The following is a 25642-nucleotide window of genomic DNA, read 5'->3' on the forward strand; positions in this document are numbered from 1 at the left end:
CTACATCCAATAACGTGCAAGTATTCTGCCATGTATGTAACTCCGTGTTCTACATCCAATCACGTGCAAGTATTCTGCCATGTAACACCGTGTTCTACATCCAATAACGTGCAAGTATTCTGCCATGTAACACCTTGTTCTACATCCAATAACGTGTAAGTATTCTGCCATGTATGTAACACCGTGTTCTACATCCAATCACGTGCAAGTATTCTGCCATGTAACACCTTGTTCTACATCCAATCAAGTGCAAGTATTCTGCCATGTAACACCGTGTTCTACATCCAATCAAGTGCAAATATTCTGCCATGTAACACCGTGTTCTACATCTAATAACGTGCAAGTATTCTGCCATGTAACACCTTGTTCTACATCCAATAACGTGCAAGTATTCTGCCATGTAACACCGTGTTCTACATCCAATAACGTGCAAGTATTCTGCCATGTAACACCTTGTTCTACATCCAATAACGTGCAAGTATTCTGCCATGTAACACCGTGTTCTACATCCAATCAAGTGCAAGTATTCTGCCATGTAACACCTTGTTCTACATCCAATAACATGCAAGTATTCTGCCATGTAACACCGTGTTCTACATCCAATCAAGTGCAAGTATTCTGCCATGTAACACCTTGTTCTACATCCAATAACGTGCAAGTATTCTGCCATGTAACACCGTGTTCTACATCCAATAACGTGCAAGTATTCTGCCATGTAACACGGTGTTCTACATCCAATAACGTGCAAGTATTCTGCCATGTAACACCTTGTTCTACATCCAATAACGTGCAAGTATTCTGCCATGTAACACGGTGTTCTACATCCAATAACGTGCAAGTATTCTGCCATGTAACACCGTGTTCTACATCCAATAACGTGCAAGTATTCTGCCATGTAACACCTTGTTCTACATCCAATAACGTGCAAGTATTCTGCCATGTAACACCGTGTTCTACATCCAATAACGTGCAAGTATTCTGCCATGTAACACCGTGTTCTACATCCAATCACGTGCAAGTATTCTGCCATGTATGTAACACCGTGTTCTACATCCAATAACGTGCAAGTATTCTGCCATGTAACACCGTGTTCTACATCCAATAACGTGCAAGTATTCTGCCATGTAAAACCTTGTTCTACATCCAATAACGTGCAAGTATTCTGCCATGTAACACCGTGTTCTACATCCAATAACGTGCAAGTATTCTGCCATGTAACACCGTGTTCTACATCCAACAACGTGCAAGTATTCTGACATGTAACACCTTGTTCTACATCCAATCATCTACCAATATTTGACCTACACTAAAAACTACCAGCGGACTCAATCCCTTTGCAAGAACAGCATTTGGGGGACTGGCCATCTCATCACCAAAAGACATTAAAAACAGACCCAAGTCCATGTACCACACTTGTTTCTCTCTCTCTCGGGGGTCTCTGTTCACCTACGGTATTGAACATGCCCTTTTCGTTGTAGGCAGGACTGACCCCTTTAACGCTTTCTGCAACACCAGCAGTGCCGGGAACAGCACCGGCCATGACGACATTCCCCCGTTTATTTCATAAGCACTACAGCTGGGAAGCCAAATCCCCACCATGGAAACATTCACGCTGTAATGTGCAACTACAGAAATAGTCCCTAGACAATCCCACCCATAGAAAAGCTTCACCTTCAAGCACTTCTCTATGCGCTGCACAGCGACAACTTACCTTTATAGAACTCAGCCCTCCAGAATGCATCGCTTGTAATGTTTGCTTTTTTTAAATAATGGCTGCCATATCCTCCTCCTGATGATTCAGTGTGTACAATATGAGGTCTAATGGACAGCACATGTGAAGAAGAAACCTATGAGGTTTCGAAAGCCCTGTACACTACAATCTATCTAGCATCTATAAAGAACTGTAATAATGGTCCGCTAAAAGGTATCACAACCTACAATTCTAATACAAGGTGTAAGAATTCTTTAACCAAAACAAAAAAAAATAGCCCAACACACAGATCGGACAATATTCTGCAGATGTGCCACACAGCGGGAATCTTAGGGAGAATACAAAGCTGTGTAATAGCACCTGTCCTGTTTAGCACAGGTTTGACAAGTAAAGGCTTGTTAAACAACTCATCATGTTTAGGTTCAAAATCTGTCATCAAAATGACAAATGCCAAGGAACGGGCAATCTCCACTTCTTCAGCCAGGGAGCAAACAATGCTGCAGTGATGTAGCAACAGAGATTTCACATTGCAGCACGTTTATGGAGATGGGTGCGATATGTACAGTACCACTGCATTATTAATGTGCACGGGACACATACAAAGGCCAATCATATTCTCAATGCTTTATAAAGGCAAAGCTCACTACCATGGGTGAAACAAAAATACCACAGAAACCATTCATTCACACAAACTGGAACTATATACAGAAGTCCCTTGCCTAAGCAACTAGTATGAAATTAGCAGGAAAAAAGGGTACTTTTTCACACTAACACACACTCGTCAGTTAAGATAATATAAATATATATGTCACAGGTGGTATAAATGCTTTCAAAATGTTGAACTATAATTTAAGTCTTTCAATGTCTCTAAAATTACATGGCAATAAGCTTGTGGCCCTTCTCATTTTAAATGTGGACAAGCCCTGTGGTAATCTACATCAGGCCAGTGCAGTGGGAGATGTTAGTTCTTTCAATAAAGCAGAGATTCACACGGCTCACAATTATTCTCATTTATCTTACCTGAACCAAGGGGGCACCCGGAGCTGATACAAGGGCCGTCAAGGTCTGGGGACCCCCAGGTTCGAGCAGCAAAATTGTTTTGTCGACCGGACAAAAATGCTCTCCCGGTGGACAGAAAACAGCCACGGGGGTCAGACTTGCATCTGTTGGCAAATAGAAAGCTGTAACATCACCGGGAGAAGTCGAGGCTTTCTATTGGTGACCCCAGCGGGGTCTTGTCACTTGGGCACGAGTGGGTCCCCCCCTGCTTCTGGTAAGCTAGACACATTTTGGTGGGGATTGCTGCATTAAGACAGGTTCAGTGCAAGGTCAGGTCTACGGTGCCCACACATTCTTTTGCTGGTTTTAGAGGCGTGACACCGCAGAGCAGTATTAGAAGTCAGTCTGCTCCTGTTTCCGCAGCTTCAAATGCTTCAACGTAGAAAGGAAAACTTAACATGGAGGCATCGATGGACAAGATTTGCCATGTGGAGCTTATCACAATGCGGGTCCATCTTGACATTCTCGAGTTTGGGGAAAGTTTAAGAAGCAATGTGGATAACGATGCAGAGTATGCGGGTTAGCCTCAGGCAACTCAAAAGCCAGTTACTAAGAAAACCGTCAGGAGTGGCCAACACACTCCTCAAGGGCCACCAACAGTTCAGGTTAAGGATGAGCCACCTGTGCTGAAGCAGGGCTAATCAGTGGCTGTGCTGAAGCAGAGATATCCTTAAAACATGACCTGCTGGTTGCCCTTGAAGACTTGAGTTGGCCACCCCTGCTCTATGGACAGCAGTGTTTCCAGAAACATCTACGAAAATAAAAACATTTTTTTTTTTTTAATTATAAAGTCAGATTAGAAAAAAGGAGAAAAGAAATAGTGGAACTTAACGATGGTCTAAAATCCTACAGATAGTAGGCAAAATAGGAAAACTCGGCCAGCCACGTTGTGAACTGCTGTGATTAATGTTTTTGTATACGTCACCATTTGTGCCCACTTCAAGGTAACCTTTACTTTCAGACTCCCCACAACCTGCTGTGGGTGACAAAGGCTCGTACAGTATCTGAAGCAGAAACGGATCCAGAGGAAAATTCCAAACCCCAAAACACACGCTTAAATCTGAAATCAGACCATTTCGGAAGAGTTCAGATCTCTGAATGCAGGATAGACTTCAATGGGGTTATTTATTAAACTGTCAAAGCTGTCATTTTTGGCAACCACCACAATTTAGGGTCCTATTTACTAAGTGGTGCTATGTCACCACGATTTAGGATCATATTTATATAAGTGGTGTTGTGCCATAAGACACATAGCCCACTCAGTTCAACAGGACAAAGTGTATTTGAGAGCAAGAAGGTTAAAGCTTAGCACCACTTGGCAAACATGGCCCATAATGTCTTAATTACATCACTGGTTCATTTTTATCCTTAGAAAAGCTGCACTATTAGGACATCTTTTTAACTCTCATACTTTACAAAGTAATAAAAAAAACAAAGACTGCGAATTGTTAATTCCATACGTTTATTTGAGTACTTTTGTAGGGAAGAGACTACGGTATCTGCTTGGGTTTTGTAGTTTTGGTGCGGGGCGAAAGAATTATAATAGGGAGCAAAATAGGCAAATATTTAAAAGAAGGAGGGCACAAAGGTGGTAAAAGGGACAGAGAGAGAAGGGGTGGCTCAGTGAGTAAAGACACTGACTGACACTGAGATTGCTGCAGGGGAGCCTGGTTCAATTCCCGGTGTCGGCTCCTTGGGCAAGTCACTTTATCTCCCTGTGCCTCAGGCACCAAAAACATAGATTGTAAGCTCTACGGGGCAGGGACCTGTGCCTGCAAAATGTCTCTGTAAAGCGCTGCGTACAATTAGCAGCGCTATACAAGAACATGCTATTATTATTATTATTAGAGTGTAGGGAAAGTTAAGGGAACCCCGATTTCCCTGCCCAAATCACATCCTACACCCCATCTCTACTCCACTTAACCCCCCAGGGGTGTGCCACACATTACAGCAGCCTCCTAAGGATTGAACCCTTACTTTGCAAGGCTACATGGTTTAGAATTAGTTTGTATGAACGGTGGTTACCAACTTGTCGAATCGGACATAAAATAAAATGTCTTTATCCCAAGATTGTTACACAATAAACACTTTGCTGAGAAAAAAGAACGGTCTGTGAGCCCATCAACTGGTTGTAAAACAGCATGGGAAATGCTAGACAGGCATGCAAGACCTTCTGCTAAATCAGTACTGTCACCCATAACACCATTTAGTGTCAGCAATAGAAAGCTATTCGAGAACAGGTGAGTAATGCAATTAATAAGGGAAAAACACTTCTCAAAGATCATTTAACTCTGAGTCATAGCAATCGTTGATTAAAAATAATATTGGTAAAATAAAGTCTCCAGCTGTATAGACATCAAGTCTATTACTATATAATGCTTCACATATTGTTGGTGGTCTATAGATAAAATTATTCATACACAGATGTATAGCAATTTTTCTGTTACACTTAGATACATGAGGCACCAAGTCATGCTCAGAGCGTACAAATTAATGTTAATATTTTAGTATTATGAAGGGAGACAGACGAGTTGCCAAAGGTCATACAGATCTGGTACTTTGTAAATGAGAAAAATTGGTTGAACAGCAGGATCCAAAGAAAAAAGCACCAATCAACTCACCAGGTATGGAAAACAAAAAAAAAAGTTTAATGAATCGCATAATAAAAAACAAAAAACAAACTAACACACAAGGACAAATTCCTCCCACGCGTTTCAGGCTCTGCAGCCCTTTCTCAAGGAGTACTTTGCCTCTAACAAAAGGTCTGTGTACTCCTCTATTATACTGATATTTCCCAGAAAGTGACAGCTTCATCCTTGGGTGCCTCACATGGAAGATTATTGCAATATTTATTTTGGAAGAGGACAGCACTAAAATGTCTGGGGGACAAAGCTAACCTGTACATTACTTGGGGACTAGAAAGGTCGTTAATATGTATTATAATGGACGCGGAACAGTTTTTAGCTCTGCGGTGTTAGTTTACCTGAATATAACAGAACGGCCTCTAAAAACCCAAACATTCGAAATTAGAATGTTAAGTAGCAGTTGATAAAGGTTATTAGTACTTTATATTACATATAAAGGGTAAAAAGATGCTATCCCAAATACTGTACCAAGATGTCTAAAGTTACAATAAATTGAAATGACATAATCAAAATAAATCACCCCAGTGATCAATACCAGCACAGCAGTTGGAAAATAAGGGTAATTTATTGGTCCAGAATACAGCTTGGGCTTCAGTCTGCATTCTGGACCAATAAATTACCCTTCTTTTCCAACTGCTGTGCGGTGCTGGTATACTAGATCACTCTGGTGATTTATTTTGACCTATACCTCTCTCGCTTTACCGTGCACCACGAATGCCATATTATAGGCATATCACTTTGTGCGAGCAGAGATTAGATGATATAGATACATACACACACACACACACACACACACACACACACACACACGTAAGAGAGGAGGTATGTACGGAGTTAGTCGATGCTATATTTAGTGTCTCCTTATGAATTGTATGTACTTTATGGTCAGTTCACCATGGTCTATATTTTTACCCTTTAGTGTTTCTATCTTGCCGGGTCGACTTTCAAGTCTGATATTTTTCGTATGAAGTTACTACAGCTTTTTCATGCTGTTCTGCGCATGCCTGATTTTAGGCACTTTCTGCCTGCTAGTAAGCTGAAACTCTTGGGTAATGTCAATTTGATGTCTGAGGCATAAGGAGAAATAAAGGGACATGTCCAGGGTCAGGAGTGCAGACAAGGATTCAAACCAGTTTCACCTGCTTAAAAGGCAGTATTCCTATCACTAAACTAGGCATTCAGCCCGTATCCCATTATACCTGCACCGTGCTTTATATCATTGCCATTAGTTTACATGGGGCTAAAGTCTAACTGCAATCTAATTCCTCATTTCCTTTTATACCCCCTCCTAACCAGTGGGTCCCCCAGACCTGAACCATGCTACTTCCAGCTTCAGGGATACCCCAGATCTCCAAACACATACTGGTTAAATGACCAGGTTTAAGTCTCTCTCCAGGGGAAATATGTCTGTCCAAACTGCAGAAGAAAAAAAAGAAGCCTCAACGTTCCTATTGGACGACGATTTAAAACCCCTTGCCAAACCAGTAATAAATACCAGCAACTACACTGGTAAAGTATCTCGGCAAAGGTGGGTCCCCCCAGAGCGGAAAACTGCTGCTTTAACCCTTTGAGTGCCCCAAGAGATAGTCACATCATGGGGTCTGGCACTCCTGGGCCCCCACAGCATAGAGGTTTTTTGCCCAGGGTGCTTTTTTTCCCCAGCTTTGATCGCGTTCCCACGGAGCGCGATCTGAACTGAAAGGAAATGGAGGACCCAGTCTTCCGTTTCCGGGCTAAGGGCCGCTGCGGTCACATGACCGTGCTGTGCCGCTCTGGTGCCGTGCCCCTGCGGCACTCAAACGGTTAAGTGAATGTGAAGCAGCAAACCCAGAGCGCACCAGAGGTAAGTATGATTGTATATTAAGCAGAAATAAAAAGTAAGTAGCAACTTACAATGAAGTAAAGTGATGTCAGTGGATCGCAGGTCACTGTGCCTTACGCCGAGTCGCTAAAGTAATGCGGTATTCGCCAACTTAAATATCAGCGCGCTGGGACTGGTTTGGCGTTTGGCGCGATCCTGCACTTCCGGGTTGTGGCTCAGCGCGGAGGCTCGGCGTGTAGGAGACTGGCGTGTCTCCAGAAAGGCTCCGTCAGGCACTGATCAAAAATCAGCTGCACTATGAAAGCTACGCGTTTTGAACATTTCCGTTCATCAGGGGGTGTATATGTACAGATGTTGGGCGGTGGGGGTGTACTGTGTGGGAGGGGGGTTTTCTGCTGGGCATTTCTTGCTAATTAAGTTCATTGATTATTTTTTTGTTGTTGTTTTTATATATACACACTATATTTATTCCTAAAGCCCCTAACCTAAATATGGCTGCCACGCCCTTCTCACTTGGCAACAGCAGCAAACCTCAAAGAAACAAAAATCTGAGAAGAAACATTTTTTTCTGATAAGATCCTTTGTATTTTGCTTGGACACCAGCTCTGTGCTGCCTGTTGGGGTGGAGAAAGTGAGAATGAAACACCTTGCCTAATTGTGGGAGGGTAGTTCCTCCTTTTTCAAGGTATATAATCTCCCAGTAAGGTCCCTGTAACTCACTTTACTTGCATACATGTAAGCATCTTCACTGGTATATGCCAGTTTTTAACTACACTAAGTTACATAAGCTTACACTTACAGTAGTTTATCAACCCCATCCGAGTATATTTCACATAACATTAGAATGCATTTAGCATAGGGACCTGCTATTGAGACTTACCTTGACGTTGGACCTGCTATTGAGACTTACCTTGACGTTGGTTATCAGGCCTAACATTATTTGATCAAAGGATGTAACCAAAAGTCTCCTTTGTCTTACAGACTTAGGTTTCACGATGTATATTTATTTTCCCATTTATTGTTAACCCAATGGGAGAAGCACAGGGATTCACCTTCTGGTTTTTCAAATTGTGGTTTAAAACAAAAAAAAAAAATATAAAAGGAGAGCAAGAACGTAACGTCAAAATAAAGTTTAGTTTTAGTTTGAAGCACAGGAAAACCAAACTGCTACAAGTCTTCTCGTAAATAACACAGCATATTTTAACGTACTGCTTGCGAGTGCTGGTCAAATTACTACTTAAACAAAAAATGTAAGTGTGAGGGGCTTGGTATCCTGCCTTTCATGTTCTGTAACACGGTCACAGCAGCACAGCCTTTGCATTTAAGCTCAATGTCAGTGGGAAAACCCATGTATGAGATGACCATGTACAGTATGCAATCCTGATCAAGAACAGGATCTATTCATTCTTCTATTCACAATGAATGCCTCCTATGCCAGTAGGGAGCACAGCTAGCACTGCTCAAACCTCTGGTAATGAACCAATCTGGTAATCTGGTGCAGATCGTATTCTGGGACCACTCTTACTATAATGGGAATCAATGCTGCATAGGACACATCCAATGTATATAATCACTCTAAAACTCAGCAGGTCTTGTTGTGGCTATAAAAGTCGATACTTTGACCTTTCCCTGTTGCCAGATGTACCATTGTGTAGCAACACACTGGGTTGGGATTACAGTTCATCACATGGTCAGAGCAGATAGCAGTTCTGGGCTGTACAGCAGTCACAACATTGCACATGAAATCTTCCACTGAGAGGGAGCAGCAAACTATAAAATGTGCATCTTTGCATCTTCAACAATTGTTAAAACCACCGATATATTGCCCATGAGACCTAACACCCACACAAACATAACATACAGGCTGTTGCAATCCCTCTGGTTTCAAAACACATTTGTGCCACGTTTTAATAAACATTGTCATGATCTGTACAGTGACTTTTTTGTCATTTAAAAACATCAATTACTTGCTTTTAATATTCAGAATTGTTTGGGAACATGGCAAGTATGTTTAGGTTTCAAGGCACATGTACAACAATATACAAAAAAAACAAGATGTTTCTGAATATAAATTACTGTCTTCTTTGAAACATACTGGACACCTAACAAGCTCTCATTGACTAAAAGACCATTTTACTTAATAGATATTTATACATATATATTTAGGCACTGTACTGTGTATGAGTTTCACTGGATGTGCTAAAACTGAGCTCTGTCTGTGTTTTATGTTCTGTCTCTGGTTTTAAATGTCTTCTTTGAAACCCTGTTTTAGTGCAGATTGCACATTTAAAGGAGAAACCCAGTTTTTTTTTCCACAAAATGAAAGGAGGGGTTTAGAAGGCTTATAGACTGACAGTATGCTGCTATCTGTCAGACACACGAACCATTTCATTCAAACTTCCAATTCAAATATTCAAGCAGCACAAATTCAATGGGCAGGAATCTTTTAATCTTCAGACATAATATAAAGAATGGCTTGACTTCGGAGGCTATCTGAAAAGCCTTTCAAATACAGTGCATTACTGTCTATTGGCTCTTCCAAGAAATGAATACAGGAATGCATTTATATCTTCCAATGACAAAAAAAAAATAGACAGAATCACATTTCTATACACAATGTATCCACCTAAGAACGGCAAAAAAAAACAACTGCATCAGGCTTTGCTGCTCGCTAATTTAAACCGCTTAACTATCCCTTCCTATTTAATTATTTACAGGTCTATTTGTGCTGTATTCAGCACCCATGTGGTGCTCACTATATATCTCCACAGTGCTTAAGCGCAGACCGTCTGGCAGAGGCGGTTAAATATGCCAGTAACAAAGGAAGGAGCGGGATTAGGGGGTATGATACCTTTTATTGCACCAACAAGTTAGTTGATATGTTACAAGCTTTCCAACCTCTCCGGGTCCTTCGTCGGGTCCCAGGTTTTAAAGTTTATTGCAATGGAGTTCCGCGTTTGCTTATTTTCTATAGTAAAAAAACTATATATATATCTTTAAATGTCGCTGCGCTTCAGGGGAGTTGGGAAGAATCCCTTCCACACTGAAACGTTTAGTGCAACCAACAGAACTAGGTTACAGAACTAAAATCCACCACTAATTTATGTTATTCCTATTACTTTTCTCCGGTTTTAGTTGCACACTTTCCCAAATGCAAATCATTCCTGCTTTGGTATTTCCTGCTTCAACATTCGTTATCGGTTCACTGCTAGAATATGTAGATTTGTTACAGACTGACCCCTTTTAGCGAACAAACAGCTGCTAGAACAGAAAGACAGGGACATCCTGACCCTGGGGCCATCTGATCTCTAATGCAGCAAAAACACCTGGCTCCGACCTCCCAATCAATGATCTGATCAAAGCCTGCTATCAGCCCTCGCTACAAGCACATCTGGAAGAACGTTCATCAAATGCCATATGAACATCAGTGTGCTGGTCCCTTGTGACATTAATTAAGCATATGGGCACTCAAAAAATTAAGCAACTTACCCATATAATGGATTTCCTTAAAGAGCTTTACATCAGACTTTAAGTGCAAATTCTACTTCCCCCCTCCCCCCCCCCCCTTTCAACGGGTATTCCATCATTCTTTATTTTATAAATGGAAAAAGATACCAAAGCATCGGGTTACAGTAGGAAAATTAAAACCTACAGGAAAAAAATAAATATATATAAAATTGCCAGTATTTCTATTATCTGAACTTGTTTTAATGTGTCAATGATCTAGATGTAATGCCATAAGCATATCACTGCTAAACGTTCCTTTGCTTCTAGCTGGTACTGACACTATGTATGCAGTTCCTTCTCAGCACAGGCTATGCCCATTTTGTGACATTGGCATTCCAATGAACTCATGAAGAAAAAGGTGTGGCCTCTGAATGAGCTTTACCGTCCTGCAATCTTTTGTGGGAGGCTACGAAGTATCAAAAGTGCTTTAATTTATCGAAATTATTTGAAGTTTGGGGCTTGAAAAGCCTGGGGAAGCAACACAATTAAAAAAATGTTTTTAAAGTATCACACTCCATAGGTGACTGCAAGTTAGGCAGCCTACCTTTTGCATCTCCATAGACAGATTTTTCCAATAGGCGTTTTATTCTAACAGGCAGCATAAATAAATGTGATATATACTGGAGCTTTTGTACCACTGTCAAACAGCATTCATTTACACATGGAAGCAGTGGTTGGAAAACTGCATGAAAGTTCCTTATTGAGTTCTAAGCTGGCTAGGAAACAGCCTCCGGTGTGATCTTGTGTAAACTGAAATGTTCCCCACAAGCCTACCCTGACCTTACCCTTTTGCATGTCTTTCTGAGAATATGCAGAAGCAGAACACACAGTCCGTGAAACAGCAACAAAGTATCAATTATTCACCCGGTAATAACAAGTGACAGATGAATGTTGAATGATCCCCCCGCCCCCCCCCCTATCACAAAATCACTACTTTCACTTAAACGTCTTTAACATGAAAAAGTATAGTACAGTATACCTTTTAAGTGCAATATGATTGCTAGGAAATTTTAGGAGCATTTAAAATTGGGCTTAGAGAAGCAAACTATTTCAATGCATATGCATCTATTTAGGCAGAAAAAAAAATGGAAGAAAATAATGAACACAGGTTGACAAAAGAATAAAATAAGACAATAGGCTTAAAAAAACAAAAACAAAAAAAAAAACTATAAATAAGATACGTAGTAGAGATATCATTACGGACTGAGATCTTAACTTTATACTTTCATTTCAGCCCAATATAAAAAAAAACTCAGAAGATGGAGAATTAAAAGCACCGGGTTCTGTGCCCGCAGAAAGTACCTGCTATACGGGTGCAATGTGTGCACATAGCTCTCCCAAGCCGGTTTCTGTGTGTGTCCAATTTACCAGCGCAAACACAAGCAATTTTTTCTTTATTCCATATTTACCTTTTTGACAAGTATGGGGGGGGAAACGATACTATATAAATTGTCCAGCTGCAGCAGTTATATGACGTTTCAATACAATCCAGTGCAATTAATGCACATAAGAAACCTTACTACAAATACTGCATATCCTAAATACTTGTGTCTGCTTCTTAACTCATCATTTTTCACTGAAGATTTGTGTCACATCATCAAATCAGCAAGGCTCAAAAAAATTCAAGATACCATTAAATGCAACTGTGATCAGCCATTTCCACCTCTTATTTCATTTAATAATATCCCGTGTGGAATACTTAACGGATATATCTCCAGAGTGCAGGTATTAAAGCACTGAATTTCAAGTGGCTCACGTCAATAATGACAAAAAATAATGTTACACGAGAAAGTGAAGCTTGTTTTCAGAACAATGTCATTTCCTTAAAATGATATAACCTCGTATCTGTACATTGCTGTGCCTACTTAAGCTGGGGCCATGCTAACGCAGGCCGTGCGTCCGCACGCTGAGCAAACAGGCTGTCTTAAGGCAGTGTTCGCGTCCATGCGGCGTGCGATCGGAAGCGGGAGGGGGCGCGTGTTGCGCAAGAAATCGGTTCAAACTGATTTCTTGGCGTGACAGGCCGGTCACGTGAACGGTTCGCCCAATGAGTGCACGGCCCTAGACATGCCCACGAACAGCGCGCGTACCACGGCCAAAAAGCGCACCCGCTTCAAGCGGGTGATGTCACGGGCGCGCACGCCTCCGCACGGGAGAAGGCGCTATGGACCTGGCCTTAGACTTCAGATAGAAACTGAAGTAATATGAACAATGAATGTATATGGCAACACTAACCATTTAAGGTAAGAACTTACTTGTAGTTAGATCTGCCAGTCTGTTTAGACAAGAATTCCTGTATATTCCTTCAGTTATACAGATGTGAAGTTGATGACATTCTTACGATATAACTTTGCATGCATACAGTTTTAGTACCACTCTACATACTATATCAACACAAGCAGTAGTTGTGACATGTTTTTACACACATGATATTATTGCCTCTGCTGCTGCACATATTTTCTCATTTGCTACATAGACACCTTTTTTAACTCTGCATCGCCCCATCATGGACTGGCTGGGTTGCTCTGGACAGGATCCCACCACATAGGGCAATGTTGAAAGTAGGCCAGACAGCTCAGTTGAAACCCGAACCATTTCTGCTTATCTCTGCATGTATAGCATGCTAAATAGCATGGATAAAAGGTCAATGAATTTTCAAAATATTTAATCAAAATAGATTACCAATATGCACCTCTCCTCACCCGTGATATCAGATACTAGGGGACCTGTATGTGTTAAGTGTAAGCAGATGTCATGGGAGACGAGGCCAGTTACACCTTTTTATCTGGATCATACATTCAGCAAAACAAGATAATGAAATAAATTGTCGTTTATTCCCTTACAATAGGCATACACACAACGATACACAAAATACAGACAAAAAGACACACACACTTGGGAACTGGGGTAACAACCTAACTTTCCTAGGTGCAGGGAATCCTTAATTAAGGATTTTCCCCGAATAGCAGTTGCAAAAACAGGATAGAAAATTCCAGGCCAGCTGTAGCGGAAGCAGCCCTTTTTTGCTGGAAAATTTGAATCTGGAGAATCTTTAAACTTTGGAGAATTTTATAACTTGGGAGTTTTTAAAACCTCTCGCTTTCATTCACAGAATTCTATCTCCCTATCAGGAGTGTGAGAAAATTCTCAGTAACCAATCTGCAACAACCATTATCAAAACAAGGTTACCTAGAAATCTGAATAAACCCAGGGGCAGGTGCAATGTGGCACCCCTGGCACCTCCCTTTGCACCATTTACCTTTCTGGCTGTGCTGAAGCAGGGAACCCCTAGTGGTGAGTCACATAATTACAGGTAATCCTTTTACAACAGTTGGGTCCAAGAGCTGACACTCCTGAACCCCAAAACATGGATCAGCAGTAACCAAATGGGCTTAACCTTTATTAGTGAGCCTGGTTACCTCTTCACCGTCACAGCACAACATTACGTTTTTGTAGAAATTCCCCTTAAATTGATGCTTTGTACCCAAGATATGCAAAGAGAGGAAAGTCCTTTCAAATAGATCATAATTACAAGCACAGCCTCACTTAGTATGAACACAAGTGTATGGCAACCATAGATTTCATGGGTTAAATCTCAATTGTCCAATTAATATAATTAGATGTATACATATTTCCTTTCTCCATCCCAGATTGCAGTATAAAATTTTGAGCAAACAAACACCAATAAAGCCCTTATTCAATATGACGTGAAGCTGTTTTTCCATGTCAGGGGAGAATATAAACAATGTTAAATTGAATGAAAACGAGAGGCATTCCTGACATGGAGAAGCACATTGAATAAAGGCCTAAGGCAGAGATAGCCAACTCCAATCCCCAAGACTCCTAACAGGTCAAGTTTTAAGGATATACCAGCGTCAGCACAGGTGGCTCAATCAGTCCTTGCTTCAGCACAGGTGGCTCAATCAGTGGTTCAGTCTTTGACTAAGCTACTTGGGTAGAAGCTAGGATAGCCTTAAAACCAGACCAGTTGGGGGGGGGGGGGGGTCTTAAGGAATGGAGTTGAGCACCTAGCCATAGGCGATCAGAATTATATGTCCCAGGATATTATCAATGTAACCTATACGCCAGAACAGGGGTGCACAAACTTTTCTGTTTGTGCCCCCATCTGCTCCCCCCTTCCCAGCTCTCTGGCTTCCGCAGCGTCATGTGATGTCACGCCGCCATGTTGCCATTTGATGCTGCATTGTCATAGCGAAGCATTCCCGAAGAGCCGGCTAAGATCAGGTAAGAGGGAGTTAGAGGCCTCACGCATCCCCGGGCATTTAAATGAAATATTGTGGGAAGAGCTCGGGGCCTCTGCAAACACAGTGCCCCCCTGAAAATCCCACGCCCCACAGTTTGCGCAACCCTGTGCAAGAAGTCTTAACTGGTTGAGTATAATAGTACTAAAATGCAGTCACATGAATAGGCAGGAGATAAAGAAATCGCATAACAAGTGTGCAGGTGGTACAATACACAAACATACGTGAGCTCAAAATAAGACCAGCCAGGTACTTTTGAACAACTGTCCTTCATTTGCAATGCTGTTTCAAACAATAGGTTATATTAAATGAAAAATTAAAAAGGTGTGTCCACAAATAAAGCACATTCATAAAAGGACACCTCTGTAGTATTTAGTAGTAGTATTATCTGTACACAGAAATAAACGAGGAGCTTCCAGACGCCTTGCCAGAAGATATATAGTGGTATACTTCCGTCTCACCAGGTTAGTCAGGAAAGGTGTGGGTTTTGTGTCACAGCCAACGCATGTTTACAAGACTCGTCATTTACTAGGCAGATTACACACAGCCACGGAACTAGAAAGTCCCTGGCAACCAGACTGCCTCAAAGTCTAACATTATATACAATTCTAGATGTTTTTACAATTCTCAGACCAAGAACAAAAACAGCATTAAACATCATTACATAGTTACATAGTATGAGGTTGAAAAGAAACACAAGTCCAACCTATGCTAAAACGACAGATACTTTATCCTACATTTGTATTTACAGTATTTTTATCCAGAGGAAGGCAAACAAAAAACTCCATTCATACATCATATAATGCTGTCTAATAAGGGGGAAATTAAATTCCTTCCATTGCCAAATAATGGCAATCAGATTTCTCCCTGGATAAAGTATTGCAATGTGTAAATGTATAGTCAAGGGATCCGATTCTAATGGCCAAAACAAGATTTGCCAATTGTAAAAAAAAAAAAAAAAATTGCATTGTTTTGAATGTAAAAGCGACCATATATGATTTTATTAGGATAACTCACATTGTTTTAATAGTTGCTTCCTGTTTCAATTATTCACAGCAAAATGCAAAGTACACCATGAATAAACCTAATGAGACCAATCTATTTATGCTTCGGTTAAAAAGAAACATTAACTGTTACGTAAAATTATTTTATTCGAAATGTTGTAGCTCCTCTTAACAGACGTAAAGTACTTAGGCGTGTCTACAACCGTTCCACAGCACAGACGCTTTCACTATATATTGTATGCAACTTTCACATAAGATTAATCTTAAGTGTCTTCAATGAACAAGCAGGTCCTGGGTTTCGCAGCTACACAAGCAAGTGTTTGTCTGGAAGAAATACTCGAGCTGGCAAAACAACAAGGAATGTGTTGTGAACACTCCCCAGTGTGAATGTCGGTGGCAAACACTAATCCTCATTAAACTCATTTGGGGAGGAAAGTACCCGTGTAACCATGTCCTTCAGGGCTTTGATTTGCCTGGAAAGGAACAGATTATTATTATTATTATTATAGCATGTTCTTGTATAGCGCTGCTAGTTTTACGTAGCGCTTTACAGAGACATTTTGCAGGCACGGGTCCCTCCCCTCGTGGAGCTTACAATCTATGTTTTTTGTGCCGGAGGCACAGGGAGATAAAGTGACTTGCCCAAGGTCACAAGGTCACCTTGGTCACAAGGTCACAGGAGCCGACACGGGGAATTGAACCAGGTTCCTCCTGCAACAATCTCAGTGTCAGTCAGCATCTTTACTCACTGAGCCACTCCCTCTCAAGTCCAGTTTGTCACCCAACCAGCAGCTTCAAAGTGGTGCTTTCATACGAATCAGATAGAAGAGCTACTCTACACGTTTTAACTAGTTCTACATTCGTTTTATGAAAATGTTGGTCTGAAAACTTAATCAACACAAAGACTATGTTCTCTAAGCCCGTTATGCATATTGGGCAAGTGATTGCTGCTTTGATGAGAAATTACAAAAATCAGAAAGATTGTGCAGAGATGTTCTGAGAAAGTTCCTCACATGACAGTTGTCACTCACTATCACACGGAGAACAGTCAGAAAACTGTATCAGGCCCACCGGAAAGAAGAAAGCCGATTGGTCAGATAGACATCTTGCCACCAGGCCAACCACCTTTTGCTCCTGTTCACATTAGATTCACTGACTAGTCTGCACTGGGCAAAGTAGGACATTCACGGAACCAGGTCACACACCTTCCTGCAGGGCATTCATTGGCCCGATGACTAGAAAAAAAAATGTCCCACATCAAATCCTTTAAAAAGGACTGTGGTTTCAAGTAAAATCACCAGCTAAGAAAACCTCTCTTTACGATGTATTAGGCTTTTGAATTTGTATAGCAATTCTGAGTCATTGAGAATGAGAACAGAAGGTATAATTTGTTTAAAGATATATATTTTTTTTATGAATATCAAAATACAGAAAAATGTCACATAAATGAATCCTCAACGTCTTCTTAAGTGAACAAGCGGCTCATGGTGATACCCAAAGTGATGTCCTTCAAACCTTCTGCAAGTCTCTGACTCGGCCACATCACTGCCAGAAGCAATGATCTGCAGTTAGCCAAAAGGAGTCGATACTAAAATCTGTTTATACATTCTCAAGGCAGTATGTATACATTAGTACACAGTACAATTAGCGCAGCCCCAAACTATTATTAGCAGTACCTCAGTAAATGTTTAAAAAGACAGAAAAATAAACTCTTGAAATTGCTGTGTAAAATAAGTCTTTATTAAAGTTTAGAAGTATAAATTAAGTCATTCACTATCCAAGGTCAAATTTTTAATAATAATAAAAAAAATTTAAAAAAAAGCTGCATAACTTTTGCATCAAAGTTCTGCACAGATGTTGGCGACTCAGATGCTGTAATTGCCCAGCACAGTTCTGTTTTATTCTATGAGAGTCTGCAGTCTGTCTTAATGCAATGCATGGCTGACCTGCCCAGTGGCCGAAGTGTCCACCTCAAACGTAGATACTGCTTCATTATTTTTCCATCCCAGCATCTTTGCGCATTCTTTATTTTGTATAAATGAAATTGTGGTGTCACAATAGAGCGGGTGTTCTCAACTCTAGTCCTCAAGGGCCACCAACAAGTCACGTTTAAAGAATATCCCTGCTTCAGCACAGGTGGCTCAGTCGAAGCCACCGAGCACTGGAGTTGGTAATCCCTGTAACAGTGTCGCATCTTTACCTTAGCCACGAGTGCTTTGGCAAACGGGTATATCGTTTTGTGTCCCAAACAGAAGGTTCGGTATTTCCATCTTGTACGACATCATTTTGTGTAGGCACGAGCTAATGTCTTTCAAGAATGTTTCACTAATTAAATGCATCTAGACAAGAGGAATACAAATTCAGGACCAAAACATCCAAAGGTTGCAAGAAAGAGATGGGGATAGTCAGAGGATCACTAGCTTGCATAACGAGGGCATCACCAGCAGAGAGACATTTAACAAACATACAGGGAATCCTGTGCGTCCTGTTTTGAAGACTTTGCATTTTGTCGAAGAGTGATGGTGCCAATCATGCACCACTGAACTGAAACACCCATTCAGGCCAATGGGAGTTTCTGTGCAGTAGTCCCCAATCGACACTATCATACATTAATGCAGGGGTGCTCAACTCCAGGCCTCAACAACTCCCCCCCCCCCAACCAACCCACCCAGGTCAGTGTCTGATGATATTCCAGCTTCCGCAGAGGTGCTCAAACTAAGACTGCACATCTGAGCTGCTTGTGCTGAACCTGGGACCGATTGAGTCACCTGTGCTGAAGCTGGGACCGAGTGAGCCACCTGTGCTGAAGCTGGAAGATCCTAAAAACGTGTCTGGTTGGGGGGGGTTTGAGGACTGGAGTTTAGCACCACTACTTTAATGAATAGTATCTCCCCCCTCCTATATCTCCAGAAGGACATAGGAATTCAGTTTAATGGGCTTAGTGAAAAAGCACGAGAGGGGGGGGGGAAACAAAACACTTTATTTGGAACAAAAGCTTATTGTCCAGGAACTACATCATAAAACCATTCAATCAGGGGTGCAATTCCCAAACGTTTGTAATTGTTTTGGGTACTTTATAAAAAGGGTAGTCCTCTTTAACCAACTGAACCCAGGTATTATTTTGTTCATTCAGAGCAGATATGAGAAGTCTATTTCATGTCAAAATATTTTCCTTGACTTATTTTCTTCCTGAAATAGTTATTACCAAGGAAATGTATTAAATATCACCTTTATATAGGATTGAGTAACAGTTCTTTGTTTTTGTTATATATTTGACAGCCCTGAAATATATGCATACAGGTCTAAACTTCCCAAATTGTGCTTAAACTCAACACACATTTCAAGTCCCATTCAAGGATTAGCACCTTTTAGTGACTTTGGACCAAAGTGCTTTGGAGCATTATTGAACACATTTTACCGTTGTTACAAGATTCAGGTGAATTAAACAGAGACTTAATTTAGCGTAATGTATTAATTAAGCATCGCTGAAATGGGAAAGCAAGGCCTGCAGAAGAGACACCGCTGATTTAAAAAATAAGTTTACATTTACTAGAAAGTTACCAGTATAAAAAAATATATATATTTGAAAAACAGAGTGAACTAATAGCAGTGATACGTGATAAATTAGGGGATTTCACACCGAGGACTATGGGCAACCAGTGATCCATGAGGCCTTTAATGATGGCCACTGAAAACCTTCAAACTTCACTTTTGGCAGCATCTTCCTACAGTTCATAACCTTTGTATTCATACAAGTAGGTGAGTTGAAGAGGAGTACATGAGTCTGCTTTTTAGATGAAGACCTAGTAGTATTACTTTGTATTAAACAAATATGTACGGTTACATGACTATTATTCAATCATTACATTATTTATTCAAGTGGATGAGACTTCCTGTGTTAAATCTTGGTGAGTGATGCATTAAATATATCAAAACATGAATAAGTTATCTATGTCTGGGTGGAAAGCTTTAATTTCCATTTTATGGCGAGAGGGGTTTTTTTTTATCTTGTTTCCCGTACCCAGTAAAAATATATTCAGGATTTATATATGTTCCCTATGACAAAAATGGAGGTTTCTGAACTTATACCAAGATTAACAATATAGGGTAACTAAACTAACTCCCCAAACCACGTTGTTTACAAGCACTTCTATAAAGAAATATTGGGGTGGGGGTAATGTTAAAGAATCAATCACCAAGATTTTACTAATTAACGTATCGTGGCCACTGGATCCTTTTCCAACACGCTGCAAAGTAATGGCCTATAGGTCCCGCTGAAACTGGGGGATAGAAATATACAATGAAAATAAGAGAAGTGGTAACATTCATCATTCCATGCTATGAAAAAATGGAAACATTTGAATAAACATGCGGAATGAAAAGCTCTTTCCTGATGCTGGCATATCAGCCATGCAAATAAAGGGCACTCGAGACATTAAATACAGATCATTTTAGCAGACTCACTTTCAGCACTACACTGCTCCATGCTTTAATTTAAAAGCACAAAAACTGATAATTACACAGGAGGTCTTCATGAAAATGGTTATTTCACATTTAAGTATAACATAGCATACAGCAATCCTACTGTTAAGGCAACTTCACAATAAATCTCTTTCCAGCTGGACACAAAACATCTCTTGTGCTGTGGATGGCATCATCCCCACTCAGCGCTCAATGCACGCCCTCATCATGCTTCATTGTCAATGAACACACACTTCCACAGACAGCATGAGAGACAGTCACTATGTAAAAACACACATAGAAATAGCTTCTGTGATAATATCAAGTGATGCAGAAAAAGCAACAACACGTCACAACACAGAACGATTAGTGAAATGAGTGCAGTTTGAAGTAGCCGTCTTATACCTTCATTACATTGCAAAGGTATGGGTCACCACCAACCATTCCCCAGCCCTGAAAGAGAGGGATATTTACAGGACAACATTATGGACGAGGATGGAGAAGCCTTTTCTTTTATGCACATACAGCAAGCACAGTACAAAAATAGAGAGCATTTCTGATGCAGTGTAATCTAAGGAGACTGCAGCCTGACGCTAGGACATCCAAGAACTGTTCACCTCCACATAAAATAAATGTGGACACGGTGCAAGGTATTATAAGGTTGTGCATATATTTAGCTACAACAATGGTAGTTTCTCAAAACAACTGCCAACAAAAGATATAAAATCTATAAAATGCAGTATTCATAGAAACTAACTTATATCAAGTGAAATCTGAGGGCAAAAAAAATGGAGATTATATATTTTAAGGAAAGAGCATTAAAAATCCCCTTCTAGTCAGATACGAAATGCAATTTTAAAGCGGTTTTGCAGATCCACATACTCCAAAGTAAAACGATTCCATTTGTATGCATTGGTAAGTTACTGGTGTCTTGCAACCAATTGTTTCCGGTGTGCACTTAAATAAAATGAGTAAGAGTGATAAAGTGTACTTTTCCTCCAATGTAGAAAGGCATACTGCAGTAGGGTACAGTGAGGGTAAGCAGGGGCCTCCCTATTATAAAAAGAGGGTGTGTGAAGATCTTGTGGTATTTCCCAACAACTGCCCAACATCTAAACTAAGGGATCTCCTCCTGCAGTATTTATTACTTATGATTGTACACTATGTTACTGTACACTAATGCATCTTTACAACCACAGTTTATGATATAATAAATCAATTAAAACAAAGTGTCACAACACTCATGTAAGTATTTGATGGCACGGTAAGTGGTGTTATTTTGTTACAGCAGTTCTGAGATACAAAAATGTACAGATGGGTATTTCCCTACAGACAACATATAGTTTTAGGTGGGAAGCCAAACTAATCAAATACTGTTAACTATATAGTCAAGAAAACAACAGTACCGTTGGACAACTAAAGAATACTTATGAGTATCTGATTATCTTAAAGAAACCAAGGTCAGAAGAGTTCAGAATTATTCTCCTCCTTAGGCTACGCTTATGGTGCCGGCGACAGCGACGTCGCGTCAAAATTAATGCATTGCCGCCGTCGAGTGCACTTACAGTAAGCGCAATGCGATGGCTTAGTCGCGATCGCTGGAAGTCCTCTCAATTTGATTTTTCCAGCGACCGCAGCATGACGTCACCGTTGCCGGCTCTATAAGCGCACACTAGCCTTATCTGGTCTGTAGCTGGACATGCAGAGGGAACCTTCACTCCATACATCCACAAAAGTATCAAGGTTAGAGTATGACTCTGAATTGCAGTCAGTATTCAGTAAGCCTCATAACAATTTAGAACAGGGCCTGGAGATGAATATAAGGGGAAGAGGCTTAAAGCCATGTCAACACAACCAGACAATCTGCTTCTCCTCCCACTATGTCATGGAACCCAACAGCAATAACCTTATAAAATGCAGATACTTCTGAAAAACTGCAGTAACTAGATCCCAGAGGAGCACTGTATCCCAGGGGGGGGAAAAAGCACCCACAAAGTGTATTGCAGAAATAAATTAGGGATGCCATAATAATTCAAACAGATGAGTGAGAAAAGATAGCACCCTTTTAATTTTTAAGACATTCCCTCCCAGAGAGCCTGCAACACTTTTCAGTAACTCAGCGACCAAGATCTCCTTTCGGAAGGGCAGAGAATCAACAAGCAGTGCTTTTATATAACCTTACACTAACATTAAACTATGGTGTTCCAGTGTGGTTTCCGGACTGGTGTCTCACGTAGAATTAACAGAACTGTTGCTGTGCCTTTGCCTCAAAGTTCAGTTGTTAGATAAAACAGCACACTACCCTTTAGAGGGCCCTTTGCCGCAGTAATTACATTATATAAGTACCAAGGAGCCAACATCACCAGTACTGAATGGGCTTGTAACACTCACCCCAATCAGCATAGGTGTCAAGGTCCAGGTATGTGGCATTAATGATTTGCGTGCCAAGCTTTAAGTAACTTCTAATTTCCTACCCCTAAAATAAATATTCAATATCACACCAAGTTTACAACATAAAATAAACTGCATTAGTTACATAGTGAATATGTTAACATTTCCAGCCAACTATGAGGTCACCAGATCTCTTCATGTACCAGTCGTAGGAAAAACAAATTGGTATTGTAATCACTAAATAAGCAATACAAATTACCCATCACTATAATGTCTGGGTTACTGCTGCGTTCATCATTGAAGGCTCTGATACGCAACTGTTACAAGTGTGGGTAAATAAGGACGAAACTGATATGTTTTCTTTAAACAATAGTGACTGTAGTGAGTGACCCTCTGAGGTCGGGAAGTAGTGACTCTCCCTGCAAAGAGGGAGACCTGGTCCAATTGGATACTGGCGATCACCAATAACCAGATACCAACACATCCTAGAGTGCATGTTACCATGGTAACCCCCACATAACAGGCCTCAATTATTTAACCACCATAACTCAGGGTGCAGTAAAGACTACAGCGGTTTAACCCAGCATCCTACCATGTGAGATTATTACTCCATCACCTGCCTATGGTACTTATAATAATGCCCTGGAAGAAAGGGGCACCACAACGCCCTGCGGTCCCTCCAACCTGGGGTAATGAACCCCTTAGTGAGAGAGAGACAGGCACATAAGAGAGACAGGCACATAAGAGAGAGACAGGCACATAAGAGAGAGACAGGCACATAAGAGAGAGACAGGCACATAAGAGAGAGACAGGCACATAAGAGAGAGACAGGCACATAAGAGAGAGACAGGCACATAAGAGAGAGACAGACAGAGACACAGAGACGAGAGACACAGAGACGAGAGACACAGAGACGAGAGACACAGAGACACAGAGACGAGAGACACAGAGACGAGAGACACAGAGACGAGAGACACACACACAGAGTAAGAGACACCGAGGAGAGAGGCACAGAGGGGAGAGAGGCACAGAGGGGAGAGAGGCACAGAGGGGAGAGAGGCACAGACACAGAGGGGAGAGAGGCACAGACACAGAGGGGAGAGAGGCACAGACACAGAGGGGAGAGAGGCACAGACACAGAGGGGAGAGAGGCACAGACACAGAGGGGAGAGAGGCACAGACACAGAGGGGAGAGAGGCACAGAGGGGAGAGAGGCACAGACACAGAGGGGAGAGAGGCACAGACACAGAGGGGAGAGAGGCACAGACACAGAGGGGAGAGAGGCACAGACACAGAGGGGAGAGAGGCACAGACACAGAGGGGAGAGAGGCACAGACACAGAGGGGAGAGAGGCACAGACACAGAGGGGAGAGAGGCACAGACACAGAGGGGAGAGAGGCACAGACACAGAGGGGAGAGAGATTGACATACTGACACAGACACATAAATCTGCTCGCACAGCCGCCCCCTCCTCCCGGTTACTCACACATGACTGGGGACAGAGCAGCCTCCCTCCCCCCTCCGGGATCTCCGCTGGTCCCCTCCTGTCTCCGTACTGTCTCAGCTCCGCCGGGGTCCCGGCTTCCCGGGCTCTCCGCTGCCCCCGCCGCCGGACATCCCCACCGTATCCCCGCCTCTTCCGGATCCGGTCCGCCCGGCGCTGCAGGGAGAGAACTTCCGCATTGTCAGGAGCAACCGGATCCGGCACGTCACCAGACCCCGCCTCCGGCCCAGCCACGTCACCAGACCCCGCCTGCCCCCTCCTCGCGTCACCAGGCACCGCCCCTTTCTCCCTGTCAGACGGGCGGCTCATCCCATTGGCTGGGGCACAAGGTCAATCACAGACGCAGGGCGGGGAAAGGATTAGAAGTGTGATGTCATCCAGTCTGTAACGTCAGCGTAGTGCTGGATCCAGTTTGACAGCCATGGCTATTTGTAGCCGGCCCTGCCTAATCCCATTGTCACTTTGTCACACAGGGGAGGCTGTGCAATTATCTCACAGCAATAAATAGCAATGACACAGTCACTCCAATGCCTGGGTGGTGTTATTCCTGTTTACAATTCATGCTAATCTGTCCAGTAGCTAGAGGCCTAGATTACTGACCTAGAGAAACCGGGCCCCAAAACATAGCAGAAAAGGCGCAAGAAGTAGCTGAAATCATTATTTTTATTTATTTTATCAAAATGTTTTACCAGGAAGTGATACACTGAGAGTTACCTCTCGTTTTCAAGTATGTCCTGGGCACAGAGCTATAACAATACATGGTTACATTAAAAGAACAGAGGATAAACAGTCAATTCACAGACATTTCATGGACAGATAGAGTTGGAAAATTTGGTACCGGGGATAAAGGGCTTCTGCGTTTCAGATTGAAATAGAGCAGCTTTAACATCACCAAACATCAGCGAACGGCTCACACCCTTTGGCTGCGCTAAAGGCTGTCCGCCTTTGGGGCAACGCAGACATACACTGAGGTGGTTGAGATTGAATCTGTTGCAGCTGTGAACTCTTTGTGTCCTCTTGGCTCATTAACATGACAGTGGGTGGGGTTGACGTTCCACAAAGTACAAGCACATGTTATGATATTATATTATGATATATCGAGGTCCCCGATTCCTTTGAAGGGGCGATTTCTCCTGGGGCCAAAGTGAACTAATTCCAGCGACGTATTTGCTTTCCTCTGGTTATTCCCTTGTGTGTGATCAGCAAGTGCTTTTACCACCAGAGTCCCCCCCTCCAGTTATCTGTATTGGTTCTCTGATAAGGACAGGGTGGGATA

At 41.8% G+C, this 25642-nt stretch overlaps 1 protein-coding gene across 2 annotated transcripts in view; it reads right to left on the reverse strand.

Annotated features, from left to right (window-relative positions):
* Positions 1-24613, reverse strand: part of USP6NL (USP6 N-terminal like) — a 159671-nt gene extending 135058 nt beyond the window's left edge. Inside the window, exons 1-2 of one of the 2 annotated variants that reach the window (XM_075599472.1) lie at positions 24349-24613; positions 20877-20924 (exon numbers count right to left, since the gene is read on the reverse strand). Coding sequence is in view for 1 of the 2 variants with exons in the window: in XM_075599471.1 (XP_075455586.1) it covers positions 24349-24352 (4 nt within the window). In the remaining variant the exon portion in view is untranslated. The remainder of the gene's footprint in view (positions 1-20876; positions 20925-24348) is intronic. The other variant, XM_075599471.1, reaches the window with a different exon arrangement.
* Between the last annotated feature and the right edge of the window lie 1029 nt (positions 24614-25642).

Source organism: Ascaphus truei, chromosome 5, assembly GCF_040206685.1.
Source record: "Ascaphus truei isolate aAscTru1 chromosome 5, aAscTru1.hap1, whole genome shotgun sequence".
Lineage (NCBI taxonomy): Eukaryota > Metazoa > Chordata > Amphibia > Anura > Ascaphidae > Ascaphus > Ascaphus truei.